The following is a 19,969-nucleotide window of genomic DNA, read 5'->3' as shown; positions in this document are numbered from 1 at the left end:
ACTTGGGGAAGGCTGCCCAGAAGAGAGAGCAGTTGAATGAAAAAAGAAAAAAAAAAGTAAAGCAGTTTATCTGAACTAAATTTTAAAATCGTGGTATGGCAATTCAAAGACTTTGTGCACACTGATATCAGCAAAAAAATCTAGAAAGCCTTAGGAAAGAACCATTATTCATTCTTCTCATTTAGCCTTGTCTCTATAACCTAATCATCATGATCTAAAGGGAAAGAATAGGGACACAAGCAGGTGCATGTCTGTCTTTCACCAGCCAACATTCAGTCAAAAAGCAACCTGAGACCCTGATTGCAGTAACTGTTGACTTTATCTGGCTCTCCCTTTTATTTGCCCAGCGAATTTCAATCCAGATGGCATGTCTGCCACTAGGTTGACTTGAAGGAAGAACCATAAAGCTGAGGCAGAGGGTCACTTCAACTCAGATGAACCCTCAAGAGAAAACTTCCTGGAATGTGGAATTGGTAATTCTGAGTTGTAGTAAATCTAGTACAGAACACAGAAGGCAATTAGTCTTTGCTATAACAGAGACAATGTAAAAAGCCAAAGTCCTTGATCCTACTTACTTCCCAATAATGAGCCATAAAGGGGTCAATGCAAATATTCTTTTTAAATCTTAGATGTGGCTAATGGTTCCTATCTTTCTAGTATTTAGCTAGCGTCATAATATATGTGGATCAAGTTATTGCTTTAAGGATAATCCTTGTGTTACTTACTGGACCATCATCACCATGTAGATCATAGTATAGGAATTGACCCTAAATCTGTAATTTTTCACCTCAACAGGACACTGAAGTTAACTGAGCATATGGATAAGTAAGTCATCATATCTGATAAGGTGCAAACAAGCAAACACCTGATAAGATTCTATACTTTTCAGCCACATGTGTGGGCATCTCATGGAAAAGCCATTTGAAGACGCTCCCTAGATTCCTAATTTATTTGAAAGGACTTTTAAAAGTGGAAAAGGCAATGCCTTGGACGTCAAGAGTGTGGAAAATTACAAGGTTTATAGGCAATATTCAACATTTCAGATTATGTGTGTAAGAATGAGAGTGAGGGAAATTCACCAATGACTTTATAAATACATATTACATATGTATAACTATATAAATACATAAAATACACAAAATACGTAACTATATAAATACATGAAAATTTCAAAGCTGGTATTTTATTTTATATAAAACATATGCATTTGAACTGAACATCTAGGGATTGATATCTCAGCATGATTGTTTTTAACCTACAAAAATGGCAACTACATACAGTTTGATGTAACATATTTGTACATATATATGTTAACGTGTATATATGTATTATATATAAAATAATGCAGATTGCTGTATCACAGTAGAAAAACACATATTCTATTTGTAAATACCTTAAATCTGAAGTCTTTGGGTAAGTAGCTAAAAGCTTCTCTTTTTAAAGATCTACTATTCTTTTCCCCATAGTCCCCCTAACCCCAGTTAAAAATCCCCATAGTCCCCCTAACCTCAGTTAAAAATCATTTGCTTGCTACATTATTACTTTAATTAAAATTTTTATAAAAGGAACTGTTCTTTGTGTGTCCATATTTTATACATGATACTTAAAATATTAACTACCCATTATCTTCTTGGTGGAACTATAATAATCATGATCATAATAAAATCAATTGGCACAGTCAGTATCAGAAATTAGCACACGTACCATGTGTTCAACTCTGAATTTTGTGAGCCAAGTATGTTTTATATGCCTTGCTTCATATAGTCCTCACAAATACCTTATGAAATATTGTTATCAATATATTGTATATATGAGGAATTGGAGGTTCAGAGATGTTTTCTAACTTCACCAAAATGTCTAACTCTGGAAATCTTTTGTCTATAAAGCCAAGAATCTTAACTATTCCTTACTGGCCCCTGGAGTGAAGTAAAATCCAAACACGACTCCAGTGACTCATCTGTCACAGAGTCCTCAGCAATACTTATCTCAGATGACAAGGTCATACCCACCCCATACCCAGGGTCTTGGGTGAATCAAGACAGGTCTTAATTCAGAATGGCTACGACCTCTTCTTTCAGAAGCAGGAAGTATTGGAAGAGTGACAGGGGTTAGAAAAGATAAAGAAGAAAAATGTTGAGGATAGAAGAGAGCCACAGGCAGCAGAATTATCTGAGGTGGGAACTCAGCAGAAATGTGGAGCACTGGTGGCCTGCAACTTCAAAAGCTAACAGATCATTAGGAAATAAGAGATGCTTGAGCAGCTATATTGGATCTCATACTGTCTACATCCTAAATATCATGCTGACCAAAATCTGTCCTTATTAATCATGGGTAATATTCTCACAAGCCTAATTACTTGACGTCCCAGCCTCTGGACTATCTGCTGAAGCTACAAGTTTAGAGGAAGTGCTGGTGGGAGTAGGGAGGGTAAGCATATGTGTGGGTATTTGCGTGGAAGTGTGTGTGTGTGTATGTGTGTGTGTGTTCACCTTCTAGAATCGGGCATGAAGACAACAACAACAACAAAATGATAATCAAAAGGTTTTTTGTGTGTGTGAGGAAGAGACAGTAATCTTAGAAGTAGGCAAAAATAAGAAATGAGAACAGTTGGGGCAGATATAAGGGACAAATCATATACTTTTTCAAAGGCATTGTGGTATTCTGATGCAAATTAAGTCATATTGAGGATAATGAATTAAAGTATTACAAAAAGCTTCAATTTTATTCAATCTTCCTTTCTGGAAAAGAAGACAAAAACAATGCAGAAAACGTACTATCACAGTATTTTTAAATTTTCTTAACATTTTACTACTTAAAGAGTTACATTTTAATTATCTGGAGAACATATGACCCATATATATAATTTAAGGAGTATACACTTTTGGTAATAGTGAGATGTATGTATAAGGTACATAAACTGTTAAATATATGTGCACATGAAACCCACCCTATGCCATAGGTAGATTACTAATTTTATGCTATTTTTTTTTTTTTAGTGTAGAATAATGAGACATCGTGTAATTCTACATAACTCCACTTTAGTTTGATTAGTGTATTCAAATAAAATTTCCAGTGCTCCTCTAAGGTGAAATGACTCATATATATAACTGAATGTATATTTAATACATATTACACTTAAAGCAACAAAGGATGCAAAAAAAGAATTGAAAGTTGATAATGGATTTACATATAATCTTTGTTTAATGAAGTAATACTCATTTTTCACAAAATTGATTTCTGTGTTTTCCTTTTGGGCACCCTGATGGGCAGTTATGAGTCATACATGACCCTTGCCATTTGTTCAGAAGGTCATTTCATTAACAAAAATATTTCAGGTGTTTCATGTGTGTTAATTTCCCATGTAATATGTTTTGGCCTGACTGGAATATATTGATTTTGAACAAAAGATTTCCCATGTGTGTGGGAAAGCTTCAAGGGTATCTTTTGTGCTTTGTTCTAAGTAGACAAATAATTGATTTCAGCAAAAGCCATTAAAAATGGAATGAAAGTCCTTGGGCAATGATATAAATGGAAAGCTGTTGCCAGATGCTTTTGAAAACTGACCAAAAAACAAAAAAAAAACCCAAACCCCCAAAAGCCCCCAACCAAAACCAAAACACTTCATTTTAAAGTTTTAAATAAATAAAACCTGTCACCATAGGTATGTCACTTTGATTCTTAATCTTGTGGTAAAATATACTTGAAGAATAATACTTGATTGTTATGCTGAGGTTCACCTGAACTTGGGGATTTCCTAGTCATTAGAAGTGATACAAAACGAAGAAAAGAAATGGAATGATTGAGGAGTCACAAAATGTATGGATTTGTCTAGGACACCAGACAAACTCTAAGTTGTGTGCTAGGTTTATGTTAAACAGCCTGGGACTAGAACTCAGATGCCCTTGATTCCTATTCCTGCTAGACCATCAGGCCTTGCCCTCTGGATGGCATATGTCATAGTTGTTCCAAGATGCTGATTATGTGACATCTCAGTCTAGATCCTAGCTCTGGGGAGATGAGCTGGAGAATTAATTATGGCCAAGATTCAGTCTATTTATGTGTTTGTAAGTATGTGTACTTGAGGCCAAAACAACTGGTAAAACTTCCTTTAGAACCAAATCTCCACTTAAAATTAAACTCAAAGTTCAAATTCACTACTTTAAAGGAACTCATGTTGGCTATGAAAACAGAATGTTCACACCTAAAAATAATTACGGATATATGCAAGGACACAATAGAAAAATGCAATTAAAAGAGGTATGGCTTAAATGGTATTTCATTTAATAATTTAATTTCATCATAAATTCATTAAAAAGGTGATTTGTTCTTAGTAGATCACATCTTAATGTGATTCCTTACTGGAGTTGGTCCCACTCAGAACGTGAACATCCAAGCCAATGGTAGGTTGAGATTCCAGTGTCTTTAGTTATGATGTTGATATTCTTTAATTGAAAATAAATGGTGATTCCTAATAGAAAACTAAAAATGTTTTTTATTAATAGTTTTAAAGGTTCTTTATAATCAACTTTTAGAAAAATGCTAAAAATCAGTATTATTATATGTATTTAAGCCTAACTGTATAATTATAAAATTTCTCAGGTTTTGTTTCATTTTTCTCCCAAAAAGTAGAAGACATTTCATGACGGTTTATGGTTTATGTGATGCATAAATTATTGAATGAGATTAATAAAATGTTTTGTTGTTTTTTTTTTTTTACTTTCCCTTCAAGGAATTAGAGATGTCCCTTGGACTCAGTGTAAAGTAGCAGAGCTTAACTGTAAGTAATCAGTGTTTCATTATGTCCTTGGACTTAGAAAATATCAGTTCAACTTGAGTGTGGATGTGTCTAGGAAATGACTTAATTGAAATTGTATTAAAAATATTTTGTGCTTCTTTGCTTTAACCAACCAGACCATGAAAGCACAAAAGAAGAAGAAATGGAATTTGCTCACAGAAATGTAGGAACAGAAAGGCCACCCTTTTCCTTTCTTTCATTTTTTTTTTTTTTGTGGCCTTTCACCTCGTAATTTCCAGGCCCAGCTAGAAGCAGGAGATATCCCTTTTCAGATAGTTTAGTTTCTTAAACTGAAACTCAAATTCCAAAAGAGAATTAACCACAAAGTTTCAAATCTCCCCCAAAAGATGTGGTTTAGAAGTAATTCATGGGAGAGGTTAAAGGCTGTACTATTTCTTATTTTGTTATCATTAGTTTGGCTATTTGCTATTCACACAATTTTTTTTTTAGAGAAATTATAACTTTCCAAAAGGCAGATAACATGCTCCATCAAAAAGGAGAAATATACCATTTCCAAAAATAAACAGTCACTTTCCCCTTAAAGCCATTGGGTTTTATGAAAGGAAGTGCTAGAAAGTGTGGTTCGTTTTAAGGAAATTGTAAATGTTTGACATATAATTTTCTGTCAAGATAAAGCATTTCCCTCATTAAATGGGAACAAGTGCTCACTGTACTGTGCAGCAGATGACTTCCTGTATTTTTCTTTCTCTTTCTACCTAATGTTAAATTGTGCATTACAAGTAGTCAACGAAAACCCACATATTTTACTCAGTCAATGAAAATGATATATTCTATTTTTATCAATGTTTATATAAGTGACATTCAAAAAGTTTTAATTTCCTCCCATTGCTTGTGATGTTTTTAGAATCATTCTTAACTCAAGGGACTTGCAGGAGTTCAAACTATCTCATCCCTTGACTGAATGATTTACTTCACAAACTCAATAGACACTGCACGGGAGGTAAATTCCTTTCAGATGGTAGAATTATTCTGAGAACAGAACCAAATGTCTCCTCAGCACTGGGAAAGAAACAAATGCCTCATTTCCCCTTTTCAGAAGGCCAGAGGACCGAAAATAATGATCAAAAGTTCCATACCACTGCCATCAGCCCCTGGGAAAGACATTTTAAACCAAATAATTTAGATCACTTAAAAATTTATATTATCAATCATTATGTCTTTCAGATGATGTAAAAGATGTTTTCTCTTTCTTTTTTTCCTTCCTTCTTCCCTCTCTCTCTCTCTCTTTTTTTTTTTTTTTTTTTTTTTTTTTTTGCCTTTCTGCTTATTTGCCATGGAGATTAGATGTTTCATAGATGTTTTTTCTCTATGCTGTAACACTTCTTACTACTGGTTTTTCCTCCTAATTCTGTTTTCTTTCCAGTCTCCTTTTAACTATCTCATAAAGAACTCTCAATTTTCTTTCTTGGATTTTACATTCTTATCATTTTAAAATGGGTTCATAATCTTAGTATGTAAATTCTCTGAAATTGCACATAAACCTATGCCTGAGTGTTTGCACTAAGCAAGAAGGAAAGGTAGGCTAGTTTTTATCAGATTCTCAAATAGATAACCCCCAATCGTTGAGTCATTGCTTTATATGCACTTCCAATTAATTTCATTTGCTCCTGGATTTACCACTTGTCTCCTCTGAGGACACAACAATGCATGTGGTCATCCAGATTTCACTCTTGGATTACAAATTCCTATTTCTCCGACTTCCAGATTCGAATTTTCCCATAGTCACCTCAATCAATATGCCCCAAACTACTCATTATCTTTCCCACTTAAACCTGATTAATTTTAAATGTTGGTGATTTTAAGTAATGTCATCAATATCCCCTCAGTTACTGAACCCGGAAAATTAAGTTATATTTGATTCACTTTCTAATAGGTCATTATTTCTTGTTGTTTTTAATTCTCTGAGTTCATGAAATTTCCCTGTATCTGCCTTTTTATTTATCCCTCTTTGGTCCCAACCTTATTATTTCTCTCCTAGGAGGTCCTTTCGAGAATCAGATGAAAACCACCATCAACTCTACCTTCCCTCCCCATTATGGTACAGTGGATAATGTACAGACTCCAGAATCAGACTCTGGGTTCAAATCTCACCTTGCTCATTTGCTAGCAGTGTGGTATTTGCAAATTATTTACTTCTCTATGCTTAGTTTCCTTCTCTGTCACAGGAAGCTAGTGAGAGCACCCAGCTTACAGAGTTGTCATCAGAACTGAATGAGTTAATATGTGCAAAGGGCTCAAAAGACTGGCTTTTTACTCTCAAGTATTTGCTAATATTTAAATAATAATGGCAAAACACCCATCTGGTCCCTCTGCTTCCAAGCTTATCAAATTTCCAGTACATTCTTTCTACATTGTGACTGGGGCAATTTTTTTTCCTAAAATGCAAATGTTGGCATGGTCCTCATACATTGACAGGACGTCTTACGGTTTGCTTTCAGATAAAAATGCAACTTCCTTGGTCTCCTTCAGTTTACCTCTCTAACTCCATCTTTTACTGTTCTCCTGGTTTTGATTCTGAGACTTAGGCTATGCATTTAGGTATATCCCACACCCTGCCATGACTCCTGGCCAATATACATATTCTCTGAGCTGTCTGGAGTATCCTCTGCTTTCTTCATTTTGAAGGCTTAGCCATCATTATCCCATTAGACGCATCCTATGCTTTAATTATGGATCAACTTTTATCAGCTATGCATAACCTTGGGCAAATTACTCAAGTTCTCTGTAGAATTTATAAAATGGGACTAGCCATAGTATTTACCTCATATTGTTATTGTTGGGACTATAAAGCTTAAACAATGCCTGAATTATAGCAAGCATTCAACAAAATCCTTAAGAGGATGGCAGATGATGTATTTTGCCCTCATCCTGTCCCTGCCATTATTTTTATATTTGTCTTACGTATTTCACTAGTGCCCTGGCATCTTAGCCTCACATGTAGCAAAATACAAAATATGAAATATAATTGTGTATTTATCTGTCTCTCTGCCCACCAAATTCTAGTTTCCTTGAAGCTACAAACTGAAATACAACTTCTCTCTCTACCCAGTGGCCTGAACTCCATCTGCTGTATTATCAGAACTCAAGAAATATTTGTTAAATAAAAATGGATGAATATTCTTATCCCCCAGAAGAGAATATGAAACAGAAGAGTTGTTGTATAACTATTTTTGAATGAATGGATAAATTTATTAATCATACCTTGGTATAGCAGGAGTATGTTCCAAGGTGATTTAGACAGTAAGAAAACCAGCCCATGGTAGAGAGTGGAAGCTAAATATTATTTTGTTTCTTCTTTTTTAATGCTTTGTTACTAATTAAATTCTTGATCACATAATATGATGTTTGCCTCATGTGTGCTCAATGTATGTGGTGATGGCTTCATCGCCTTTGAACATAAAGATGACTGGTGAATGTTTGATGGTCACAGTACCTGATTATCCTTCTCGGAAGAATTCCACACCTTGTATCCATGCCATTATCAATATAATCTATTTAATTCCAGCAATAATTTGTGAATTGCCAAAAAAATGAAGCAACCAGCTAAATTTTGACACTATGATAACATTGAGGGCAATATTTTTTTAGTGGGTAATGTTTCTAAGAATAAGTGTGGCCAAATATTTGCAGACAAAGGTTAGACCAAAAAAATGTGTTACCCAGAAGCCTCACAAAATGGATGCAATTCAGTTTGAAATGATTATTTGTCTAAAACACCACTACTGCCTGTTTGGAAAAGAGGACAGGTTGGTCAATTATTTAGAAAGTGTGTTTATTAAAAATTGTACTTAGCTTAAATATATCTTATGACATTAGATATTTTAGTAGGAAAAGTTCTGTGAAACTAAACAGAAATAATCCCTACACGCAAAGATGGATTTACAATTCCTGGACCAAACACACTTTAGGGAAAGGATAAATTTCCAGCTAACACTTGTGGGAATTCTTTTATCATGTAACATTAGTGAGTTATAAACACTTTAGAAGGCATAAAAGTAAATTAACTACAATTTTTTCAGCATTTACTATAGTAGGCACTGATGCTATATGTTTTATAAAAACTTCTTTTAATTTACTACAAACTCATCAGGTATGTATTATGATCCCACTTTAGATAAGAAAACTGAGGCTAAAAGAAACTGCTTGGATGATTGTCCACAATTAAACACTCTTGAGCCTTGTATTCAGACATTTTCCATGAAAGAAAGTTTGCTTATAGAGAACACTTAATAAATTTGTGTTTAATGGAAACTTGTCACTTGGAGGAGAAAGAAGGAACTCAAGTTTAGCGAGTCAATTATGTCATGTGTTGTTTGTTTTTATAGGCAGTACCTAATTTAATCCTTTCCCTGTCACTGAGAAGTAGACACAATTATCCTGACTTTACAAAATGATGAAACAGCTTCATAAAGGTTAAATTAGTTGCTGGTGACAGAGAAAACTCACTAAAAAATCTTTTCTCTTACTTTGTAGTGTTACATTCAGGCTGTCTCCATAAGTGATTGGGTCAAGTTGGAAATGGAGGACCCTTAATGTCAATTAAACATTTTTGGCTTTTGTATTATAACATAGCTCATGAAGATTTTGGAAAATATTTTAGAAGATTACTCTTGGAGTTCTTAAAATACATATTTTTTAAAAAACTGATGCATTTATTTTGGTATATTGATTTTAGGCACATTTGCATAAATTTAAATATAAAAGAATATTTGTATATATTGCATATATAAATATAAAAGAATATTGATCTCTTGATCAATAACAAATCCATTTAATAAATGAGTTGTTGGTCACAAAAGTAGGAAAATGTTTTACTTATATGTTTTAGAATTAGGATGAAATAAGTTCATTTAAGTAACTGATTTTAAGCCATATTATGGTATGAATTATTTAAAATTTCAAATTCACCATAACTAAAGACTATGACACCAGTGAAAATGAAGATATGCAGAGAATTAAAATCTTGATGGAAACCTTAGTAAGAGGAACTTTCTATTTTTGTGTCTTTTATGAATCCTTAAGTGATCAAATATTTGATCAGAATATTAACTATAGAATTAAAGAAAACAACAATTCACAAGAAGCAAATATAACCTATGGTTATGAGAGCACAGAGCCCACTGGAAAATGGGGTAATACACTTACATGATGATCACAAGTCCTGCAATTAAATAGGAATTTATTTTAGAATTGTATCATTAAAAAGAAATATCAAGAGGCCTGAAGTATTAGACAATTTGTCTCTCTTATTTTTGTTTGTTTTGGATAGGGTATATCACAAAAGAGACACAGTTAATTTTCACATACCCTGAGATGTTACTTATGGGTAGCATCTATCAGGTTCATAATTGTTCAATAAATGTTTCTTAAACAGATGTTTGGTTGTCTACTGTTGCACCCAAATTCCAAACCTAGCCAAGAATTTTCCTTTTGAGTCACTCCCACCCCTGCCTCTAAAAGTTTATAGACATATTTATTGGACAAATACTCAGAGAAGAAGTGAAATTATGATAAGTAGGCAGACATATGAGCTCTGTGAGAATCACCAGGGCTTGATTTCTAACATCATGAAGGAAAAAAAAAAAAAAAAGAAGTACTCAACTCCATGTGCTTTAAGTCTCAAGATGATAAGAAAAATATGTTTTCAATGTTCCCCCTAATGTATTCAGTTCAATATGAGAATAGATATGTCTCATATTAATACTTAATTTCTAAATACTCATGAGCTCCATTAAAATTCTCTGGCAAAATCATACCAAGCTTTCCTTCCAGTGGACTCTAACCCAAGGTTTTGGCAGGCTCTGACTGATTACCAGGTTTTTTCCTTCCCAATCACATTTCGGAGCACACCCAAATGGAGCTCTGGGAACTTACTGTTTAAAAAATATTCTTTACAAAGTATATTAAGGACTTGTTTAGACTATCTAAAGGAGATATAACTCAAGGTAATGGAGTGTAATAGAAAAATGTGAAATGTCTTTAAAACAAGATCACTTCGTATAGAATTATCATCTATACTCATATCTATACATGAAAGAATGGAATTGAGCTCATTTTTCATAGAGTTCATGTCCATCATTAAAGAAGCCTCTGTGGTATGTATATTGCATACGCACATGGAACCATCGCATGAATGGTCACATAAACCACAGCTTAGAGACAGCCATAGCTTTCAGACATAAATGGTGCTCTCTTTCACTCACCACTATTTATGTTCATCGCATCCTCACTCAGAGAAAGGTTGATTAGTGACCAGAACTACAGAAGATGCCTTTAAGCTCCAAACTTTGAAGAGCTCTCCAGAGGCTAGGGAGACAATCTGCTTGAAGTGGACAAGTGTTCGCAGGGGCACTCATTCAACAATTGTTGGGTGGGAATGGGCAGATGGATAAATATCTTCTAAAGAGACAGGGACCTACAATATTTTCAGTGGTTGAGTGGCTCCAGATATTCTAGTCATGTTAAAAATTTGAATTTCCAACACCTGAAACTAATATAACACTGTATGTTATCTATACTAGAAATTTAAAAACATGTATATTTCCACTGTCACCAAGACAGTCCAGAATAAATATGTCTGGATGGCCTGGTTAGGTCCTCTCCACACAGGACTAAACATAAGTGATCTTTATAAAGACTTTTAATATCAAAGATTCTTTCTCCTTTATAATAGTTATTGGGAGCTTCTATATCTCCTTGTCTCTGTAACCAACTCTTCCTTCTCTCCCTCTACAAAATAAATAATTAATATTAGTTTTAATACAGGAATCTTACTGAAACTCTCCCAGGACTCTGAATTAATCTTTAACATCGGTTAATTTCTGTCTTCTATATTAAAGTGTCTAATATCATAGCATCAAACATTTATCTATGACAGTATTGCAGGTTTTATCTAAGGCTACAAAGAGCAAGCAAGACAGAAGAAACCAGAAAGTTCTTTCAGAAAGATACTGTGAATTCACAAATTCAAGCTTATGAATACATTCTCTGACAATAAAAACATGAGAAAATTGTGAGTACAAACTTCATGCAATACCTCTAAGAATAAAGTTATTTTGCTGCTCTTATACAACAATCAATACAATCTAGAAATTGGTATTAAATATTTACTTGCTCCATGTTAAATAAAATATCCACTATACCAAATTGAAGAAATTCTTACCACCTTCTTTAGTGCAAAGGTTGACGAGGTTGTGCACTGTGTCCATCAGCTCCAACTGCTGCTTCTGAAGGACACTATTATTGTTGGTGGCCCTGTTCAATTGTTTCTCCAGCTCCTGGATTATATATGTTTGACGAGTAACCAAGATTTGAAGATTCTCTCTCTCTTCTTTTAAGGTGTCCAACTCTTCCTTGTGCTTTCCCTCCATTTCTAAGATTTTATGTTCTAATAAACTACAAGAAAATAAAGACTATTTAAAAAATGCTATACAAAAATATATGACTCAACTAGATCCTGAGTTCATTTAAAGTTAGAAATTTTACTTAGGTATGTTACAATGTAAATATATATTATAAGTGATGGTTTCAGAATATATATATAACACACCCTAATATACATGTTATTTATATAAATATTTAATACATATATTAATATAGGAGTTACATATATAACATATCAAATAAAGAATAATTAGAACATTTGGTGTCAGAGTAATATTTATTTCCTAAACATAATTTTTTTTTTCCTAGGGTAGATTTCATATCCAAGGTAGCTGACTTGGACCCAAATAATTTGAGTCTGTGAAAGTTATAATATAACTTTCATTAAGGAAATAGGTCCAGTAAGAAACTGATAGCATAGTCCAGGAAAAATACAAACAAAATATAGAGACTATTTTTTTAAAATGTATGTTGCATTCATTTGGGATTCTCAAAACATTAACAGTGATTAAATTTCACAATAGTTCTGTGGGGTCAGTTAATAGTATATTGAAGCAGAACCCACAGGACCAAAAAGTAAGCTATGCAAAATCACAGAGAATTAGATTTCTTGGCATTTCTGATGGCTGATCCTGTATCGTAACTATAGCTTACTTTGTCTCTCAACCTAAGTTTCAGAATGAGGCCTAAAAGCACCACAAGCTCCCAAATCAGTGCACAGATGGTTCTGCACAGGAAGACCACAGGCTGGTGGTGTGGTCTTACAAAAAGACATGGGATTTTGCTCAGGGTGATGTAATCTTCAGCTGAGAACCTTCCTTCTCTCACAACTCTTCAGAAGATACTCCCCTTGCATATTGCACATTAAAATTGATAGGGAATGCAGAAGCACTCTTGGATCCTAGCAACTGACTGTAAATAAAAAGTATTCACATTTTATAGAGTGTATAATATACTAAGATTCCTCAGAGGAAAGCCTGATTCAGCTTCCTCAATTCCATTTTCAGAAGGTTCAACCAGTCCTTAGTTTACAAGGTGTTATTCAAATGTAACATACCAGACTGGGCACTTAATTTACCTTGGAGAAATATAGCACTGAATCATCCCTATAAGTTTGTAATGAGGGGACTTCAGGGAATATTTTAAATTTAATACTTAAATCATAAATAGAGCATGTTAGAAGAGCCAAATTTTCCTATTTGACGTACTGGGGGGGGAGCTGGAATATCTGATTGTCCTTTACACAGATTAAGAAGTGTGGAGAGAACCGCTCATGAGCATTCTGGATCTTTGCCAACCAATCTGTCCTCAAGAAAATGTGGCTCAGAATATGGCAGGAAAGTTGACTGTTGAACCACATCTGAAAAACACCGGGATGCTTCTATTCACGTTACCATACTAATTTACAACACCTTGGGTGGTGTGTCCAGATTCCCATTTCTCATTTCCACTGAGACCTGTCAGGGGCAGCTCTGTGACTTATACAAGGTAACAGAAGCCATGCCTCTATTTTGGCTTGCTCTCACTCTGTGGGACACCAATAATGAAAGAAGACCTGTCCTGATTGTTAAGCAAACTCAATTTGGTTAGAACCTAGGTAGAGCGATTAGGGAAATTTGTGATGGCCAGCTAATCTCTGAAGCCATCTTTTGGAAATGAAAATCTTGGGCATGGAAGTCAGGGTAAGATGAAAGACAACATCTGTAAAGAGTAGGTAGGATTCACCATCTTTTAGTGTTTTCTTCTGTGTCAATAATTTCCTGCTGAAGTTAGAGGTTAAAAAATAAACAAAATAAAACAAACAAACAAAAAGCCCTTCTCAGTTAAAAAGTTTATCCAACCACTGGTTAAATGATTGGTGCACTTGCTATGGAGTCAAAACAGGTTTTCTCTGTGTCTTGTAATTGTTGGCCTTTGGATCTGAGAACTAACCACCACTGATACCTTAGCTCATTCTCAGTTTACTTTTTGATTTTTTTGTTTTTCCTCCTAATGATCAGATGCAAGATGCCCATAAAATAAGTCAGTTAATTTACAAAAACATCTGTCTTTTAAATTCACAAGAGTTATAGTATACTTCCAAGAAAACTTAGAATTAACTGTTAAAATGATAATACTGTAAAGATCAAAATTAGGGTGAAATAGTCATATAATGCTGGACAGAAATCTGATTTATCAATTTGTTTCTACAAAAAGATGAGCACTGGCCTTTCAGTTTTCCTCATCACTAGGTAACATTCTGGTTTAGAAAATACCATGCTATAGCTATAACTTGTATTTATTACTTGCTAAGTGCCAATAGTGTTCTTAGCACTAGATAAAATATAAAACACCATTTCTACTCAAAGAATTTATTTTGAATGAACAACCTCAAATAAAACAATAGAAGCTGTAAGAAACTTTTGTTTCAGATATAATGCTATTTAAAAAAAATATTTTAAACCAATGTTTTTCCACTTCTTTGATGTATTCCCTGTTCAAGAGGGTATATACTTAAAGACGGCTGCTACTGAGATGTCAATAAAGGGATTTTGCCTGTTTGCTTAGTTTAGTTTTCAGAATAATTTGGAAAGAGCTGAGAATTTAAAGCTGATCAAAGAATTCCCTGATGTCAAGGGAAACACCTCGTTACTGGCTTATGGAAGAAAAGTCTGCATTTCCCAAGTAAAAGGAATATGCATTTAACATGATGAAAAGAACATTAATTTTCATAATTTACTGAACAACATTTAATGCACTGTGACCACCAGGTAACAAAAGAAATCCAAAGAGCCTGTCATCTTAAAATAGCTATTTATGCAAAGTAAAGAAGGGACTACCCACAGTAGTAAAATCTGTCCTCTACGTCACAGACACCTGGTAGGGTTTGGAATGTTAACATATATCCATTATATTAATCGTAACTTTTTAGACTTCTTTAGGCAAGACTGATCTCTTCTTGGCCCTTCCATTTTCTCCAAAATTGCTCTTCCCTTACTTCCATCTTCTCTTCATACTTGGCTTAAAAAAACAAGCAAACTATTCTCTTTCCTTAGATACTTCTCATCCATTGGTTATTAACTACTTGGGAAGTCAGACCTTCTTTCTCATTACTCTAAAATGGTTTGAATCAAAAACTTTCTTGCCAGAAAAAATGCAAATGCTATCTCCATTAAACACTTTGTTGCAATATGTCATCATAATTGCGTAGTCCTTTAAAGCCCTTATCTCCTTTGATTCTTAAAGCAATAGAGAGATACAGACTGAGTAGATATCACAAGCCTCAGTTAATAAGAATCTAAGTATCTTGTCCAAAAATCATGCATTCATTGTGTCAGAACCAAGATAAAAAGCCATGTCTTCTAACTTGTTGGCCTAGAAATGTGCCCATGACATCCCAGTGCTATGAACACTAGCATGAGAGTCTCTCCTCTTTGATTTAGTGTAATATATCTTCTACTTAGTTTTTCCACCCATTTATATTCTGTCTGGGAGCAAGGAATCACTTTAACATCTCCTTAGTAATTGTTCTCCATCTGGTTATTCTGGGAGCTCATCTTTTGTAATATTTTAGTCTATTGATCTTTTACAGTCTGTCAAGCCAGTTTTTTTTTTTAAATCTGAATTGAGATTTTCTTAAGCACCACTCTGCCTTAACCCCTCTGTCATTAAATGTAATTTTATCCCATTTTGTCCTGAAGTCTTTTATTGGTTCTCTTGCATTTTCCCTATCCAGATCAGTTGGGAGAGGCCACCTCAGCTAGATACAGAGACCTACAAGTAAATGTTGATCTAAAGGACATTACAGCTCCAGCATCCTAAAATTAGATAGACAAAGAAAGTAGTTATATTTTCCCTGATGATGTCCTGCAGCAATAAGTTTAGTTTAGACTTAAATACATAATCCAAAATGCGGATGCTGATTCCAAGCTCCAGTGCACTGTTTTCTAGAGTGCATTCCGTATATTTTTATCAGGTGTTCACTATTTAGAGTCCCACTCTCAAGTTTTTGGGAAGCTGACATTAAATAAACAGTTTTTATCGTGATGCATCTTTCAGGATTAGTGTTCCATGGAACAACAATTTATGAAACTGTGTACCTAAATCTACACAAATGGAGTTAGAAATCTGAAGACGGAATTTCTCACAGGATTCCAAATACTTCCTGTTTCCCATCTTTCTGGAAATATTTTGAGAAGAGACATGCATAAAATTTTGGCACTTAACTTCTAGTTTGAGGCAGAGGTGCACTTTAATGAAGAATAAAATAAACAAAACAATCTAGGCCTTGAACTTCAGTAAAAGGTTCTAATTGAGTGTATACAAAAACTTATTTGAAGTTTTTGGTTGACTTGTTTCCCCATTTTCACAGTCTGCCTCCTCAAATATATCTTATTGGAAATATTTCAGATCATTGAACACATCTTGAAACTTTCACAGAAAAAGCTCTCCCTTTCAAATTGTTTCCCACAATAGAGTTCTTAACATAGCAGCCAATGAATTCACAGTGGTGACAGTTTCCTAAGCAATATGTGTGTAAAGATAGACCTTAAACAAGGAAGATGTTGAAAATATAGAAACCTTCTCAATTTTATCTGTCTGAAACTGCTTACAGATGTTTCCATTTTTTAATTATTTTTAATACATAAGGTGTCAACATGTGTTGCAAATATGGGTTTTAGGGCTTGATTTTTTTCGCCCTTCAAACAAGGGTATAGTAACTTCGGGTTAAATTTATACTTTGATATTCTAATTTGAACACAGCAAATTTAAAATTTATAGCTAAATAGTTTTATAATTCAAATGTGAAGCAGAAGCATAGATTACTACAAGTAAACATTGGCAAATACATTTTTTTAATAGTTTGGGGTAAATAAAAAAACTAAATATGCTATGGAAGCCAGAAAGAAAAAAAAATATACACTTTAAAACATAAAAATGTAATACTTCTACAAAAAAGTTGCAAAATAAATGGTAAACTACAGAAATGCATATCTGCAGCATATATGACAAAATTTTAATGTCCATTGAAGAGTATATATGAGTTAATAAAACAAAGATAAACAACGTAATAGAAAGATGAGAAACACCCATGAATAGGCTAGTCACAGAAGAAGAAATGTAAATGGTCAATAAACGTGAATAAGATGTACAACCTAACTTTTCAAGTAGACAACATTAATAAAATGGTTAGCAAGTTTTAGGGAAATTAGAAAGCCCATGGATACTTGGGGAGAAATATAAAATTTGGAGATAACTTGTCAATATATATGAAAACAAATAATCACATAAAAATTCTGATAAATTGTAAATTATAATCTATCTAATCCTAGGAATGAGAGATATATGTATATAGTTACATGTATAAAATATCCATGATAAATTTTTATGAAACAGAAATAAACCCAAAATGTAAAGAATAGTTATAATCTATACAAATATGCATTCATTATATATGTACTCATACATGTGTGTGACTGGAAATGAGTGTCTGTGTAAAAACACAACAAATATTCACATTCTACACAGATATATGTCTTAGTATATTCATAGAAAAAGTCTGGAAGAATAAGCAACAAACAATTTGTTAATGATGATTCTCTGCAGGGGGTTGTGGTAATGGAGGAGTATGGCATTAAGAAGACTTTGTCCTACAGTTGTATATACTTTTATATACTTTAATGTTTAGATCAAGTTTGTGTTACTTTTTTATAATCAGAGATGTGTTAGGTAATCATGAGTCTAGAAAAGTCTGGGAAGATGCTACCTAGAAATTTTAAATTCGGCTGAATTAGTGAAATTCAAAATGTGAACTGATAATCTTGGGAGTGATGCAGAGTGCTTTTGGGGATACAGAATAGCAGTGTAAACACCATCTCTATTGTATTTACTTTAAGAACAATTAATATATTTATAATATTTCATGTAAACTATGTGGTTTGTGTTTTCCATTAAAAAATATGTTTCAGTTGTCTGTGTCTGTGTGTATACAGATATAAATGACATTTGTTGGGATAGAGCTTCTGGGACATTTGCCAGTTCATCATTCATTCAACATTCAAAAAGCACTTAATACTATATATACAATGTGTAGAGAATTGTGCCTGGGAGCATGAAGACAAAGATAAATAAAACACAGTCTCTGTGTTCCAGAAGGTCACAGTCCAATAGTAGAGAAATAGATAAACACACACACACACACACACACACACACACACACATAAACACACACAGAACACTCAGAAGCACACATACATATTAGAATGTGATGGGATAAATAAAACAATGGGGACAAAGACGTACAGTATTATCATATAAGTGGTAATGACTAAATCTATTGGGCAGAGTCAGAAAAAGTTTCTTAGAGCGGTTAACATCTGCACTGAGTTTTGAAGGGTGAATGGGAGTTTGTCAGTTGAATAAAGAACTACAGGGCATTTCAGACAAGTCAAACATCAAATATGCCTGAAACAACGTCAAGTGTTCAGTGTGATACGAACAACTAGCATGATTAAACACTTGTTATGTGTGTTGGGCACTGTTTTCAGTATTTTACATGCATTAACTCAATTAATCCTCACATAAACTCCAGGCACTACTCCAAAGTCACAGAGCTGGTTATAGCAGGATAAGGGAAAAGTAAACCCTAGGCAGTCTGAACTCTAGGAAGAACTGAACATGAGTCAGAACTCATGTTCTTAGCTATCACACTATACTTTCTAAAATATAAGAAGACTTGTATAAGTAAGGCTACCAAATTAGGATTATAATGATCACTGACTGTGTTCAATGCTTAAAAGACTTGAACTTTCTTGAGTTAGTTACAGAGAAACATTTGGGGATTAGGCAGATGCTGTCAAGAGATTGAAAAGTGGGGCTGAATTAGTGTTGGGGACATACACAAAAGTGAAAAAATAATCTGACTTGCATTTTAAAAAGAAGACTTTGGCAGAGCTCTGGATGATCAATTTGAGAGACATGGGGCTTAAAGCACAGAGGTCACTGCAATGGCTGAGATAAGAATTAATGGGAGTTTGACCTAAGACATAGTGGAAATAAAATGAACAGGACAGATTGAGAAAGTATTTAGGAGATGGAACTGACAGCCTCAACAGTCACTGTGAGTTGTGAGGAATCAGGGAAAGGAAAAAAATAAGATTACCCTTAGATTTTTAGTTTGATTTGGAATTCTCTGTTTGATTTATTTCACTCAGCATAATCTTTTCCAGTCTAAAATCCTAAGATTAATGAAATTGAAATTTAAAAATGCTATATGTCATTAAATTTATTTTTAAAATACAGGAGAAGAAAAAATGTTCTTTTAAATCAGTCTGCAGGTATTCCATTTTCAAAGTATAGAAAAGAATACTGTAAATTTAAAAACTATTTATCCCTACTATACACAACTAACATAATAACTAATAATATAATAACTAATCTAATGCTAGCAGGTAGCAGGATTTCACTTTAGCATTTTGTAAAGAACTTTTCAAGTGGAAAAGAAAGTTAATTTAATGACTGTGATTTAACTTTTCATTTCTTTAGGCATCTTAATTATTAAAAATCAATATTTCTATGTTACCACTATAATAATTTGTTTGTAAGGTATAATTTAGTATCTTGAAATTATACAAATTTTGATCAGTTAAAATTAATTAACTTAATAACTTCCCATAAACTTCAGCTAGAAGATAGATGAGGCTTGTCAAAAAACCTCAGTGAATTCCCAAGGTAAAATAAATAGTTTATATTTCCTACCCCAGTATTAGCAGGAATAAATAATGATCTATA

At 33.6% G+C, this 19,969-nt stretch overlaps 1 protein-coding gene across 3 annotated transcripts in view; it reads right to left on the bottom strand.

The window, feature by feature from the left end:
* Window positions 1–19,969, bottom strand: part of ANGPT1 (angiopoietin 1) — a 245,133-nt gene that overhangs the window by 58,563 nt on the left and 166,601 nt on the right. For 2 of the 3 annotated variants that reach the window (XM_032858474.1, XM_032858472.1), the window contains one exon: window positions 11,979–12,211. In XM_032858474.1, the coding sequence (XP_032714365.1) occupies window positions 11,979–12,211 (233 nt within the window). The remainder of the gene's footprint in view (window positions 1–11,978; window positions 12,212–19,969) is intronic. The other variant, XM_032858473.1, reaches the window with a different exon arrangement.

The sequence above is a fragment of the Lontra canadensis genome, unplaced genomic scaffold (genome assembly GCF_010015895.1).
Source record: "Lontra canadensis isolate GAN:19392208 unplaced genomic scaffold, GSC_riverotter_1.0 scaffold15, whole genome shotgun sequence".
NCBI classification, from domain to species: domain Eukaryota; kingdom Metazoa; phylum Chordata; class Mammalia; order Carnivora; family Mustelidae; genus Lontra; species Lontra canadensis.
The sequence above is the reverse complement of the archived record's forward strand: the minus strand, read 5'-3'. Positions and strand labels throughout refer to the sequence as shown.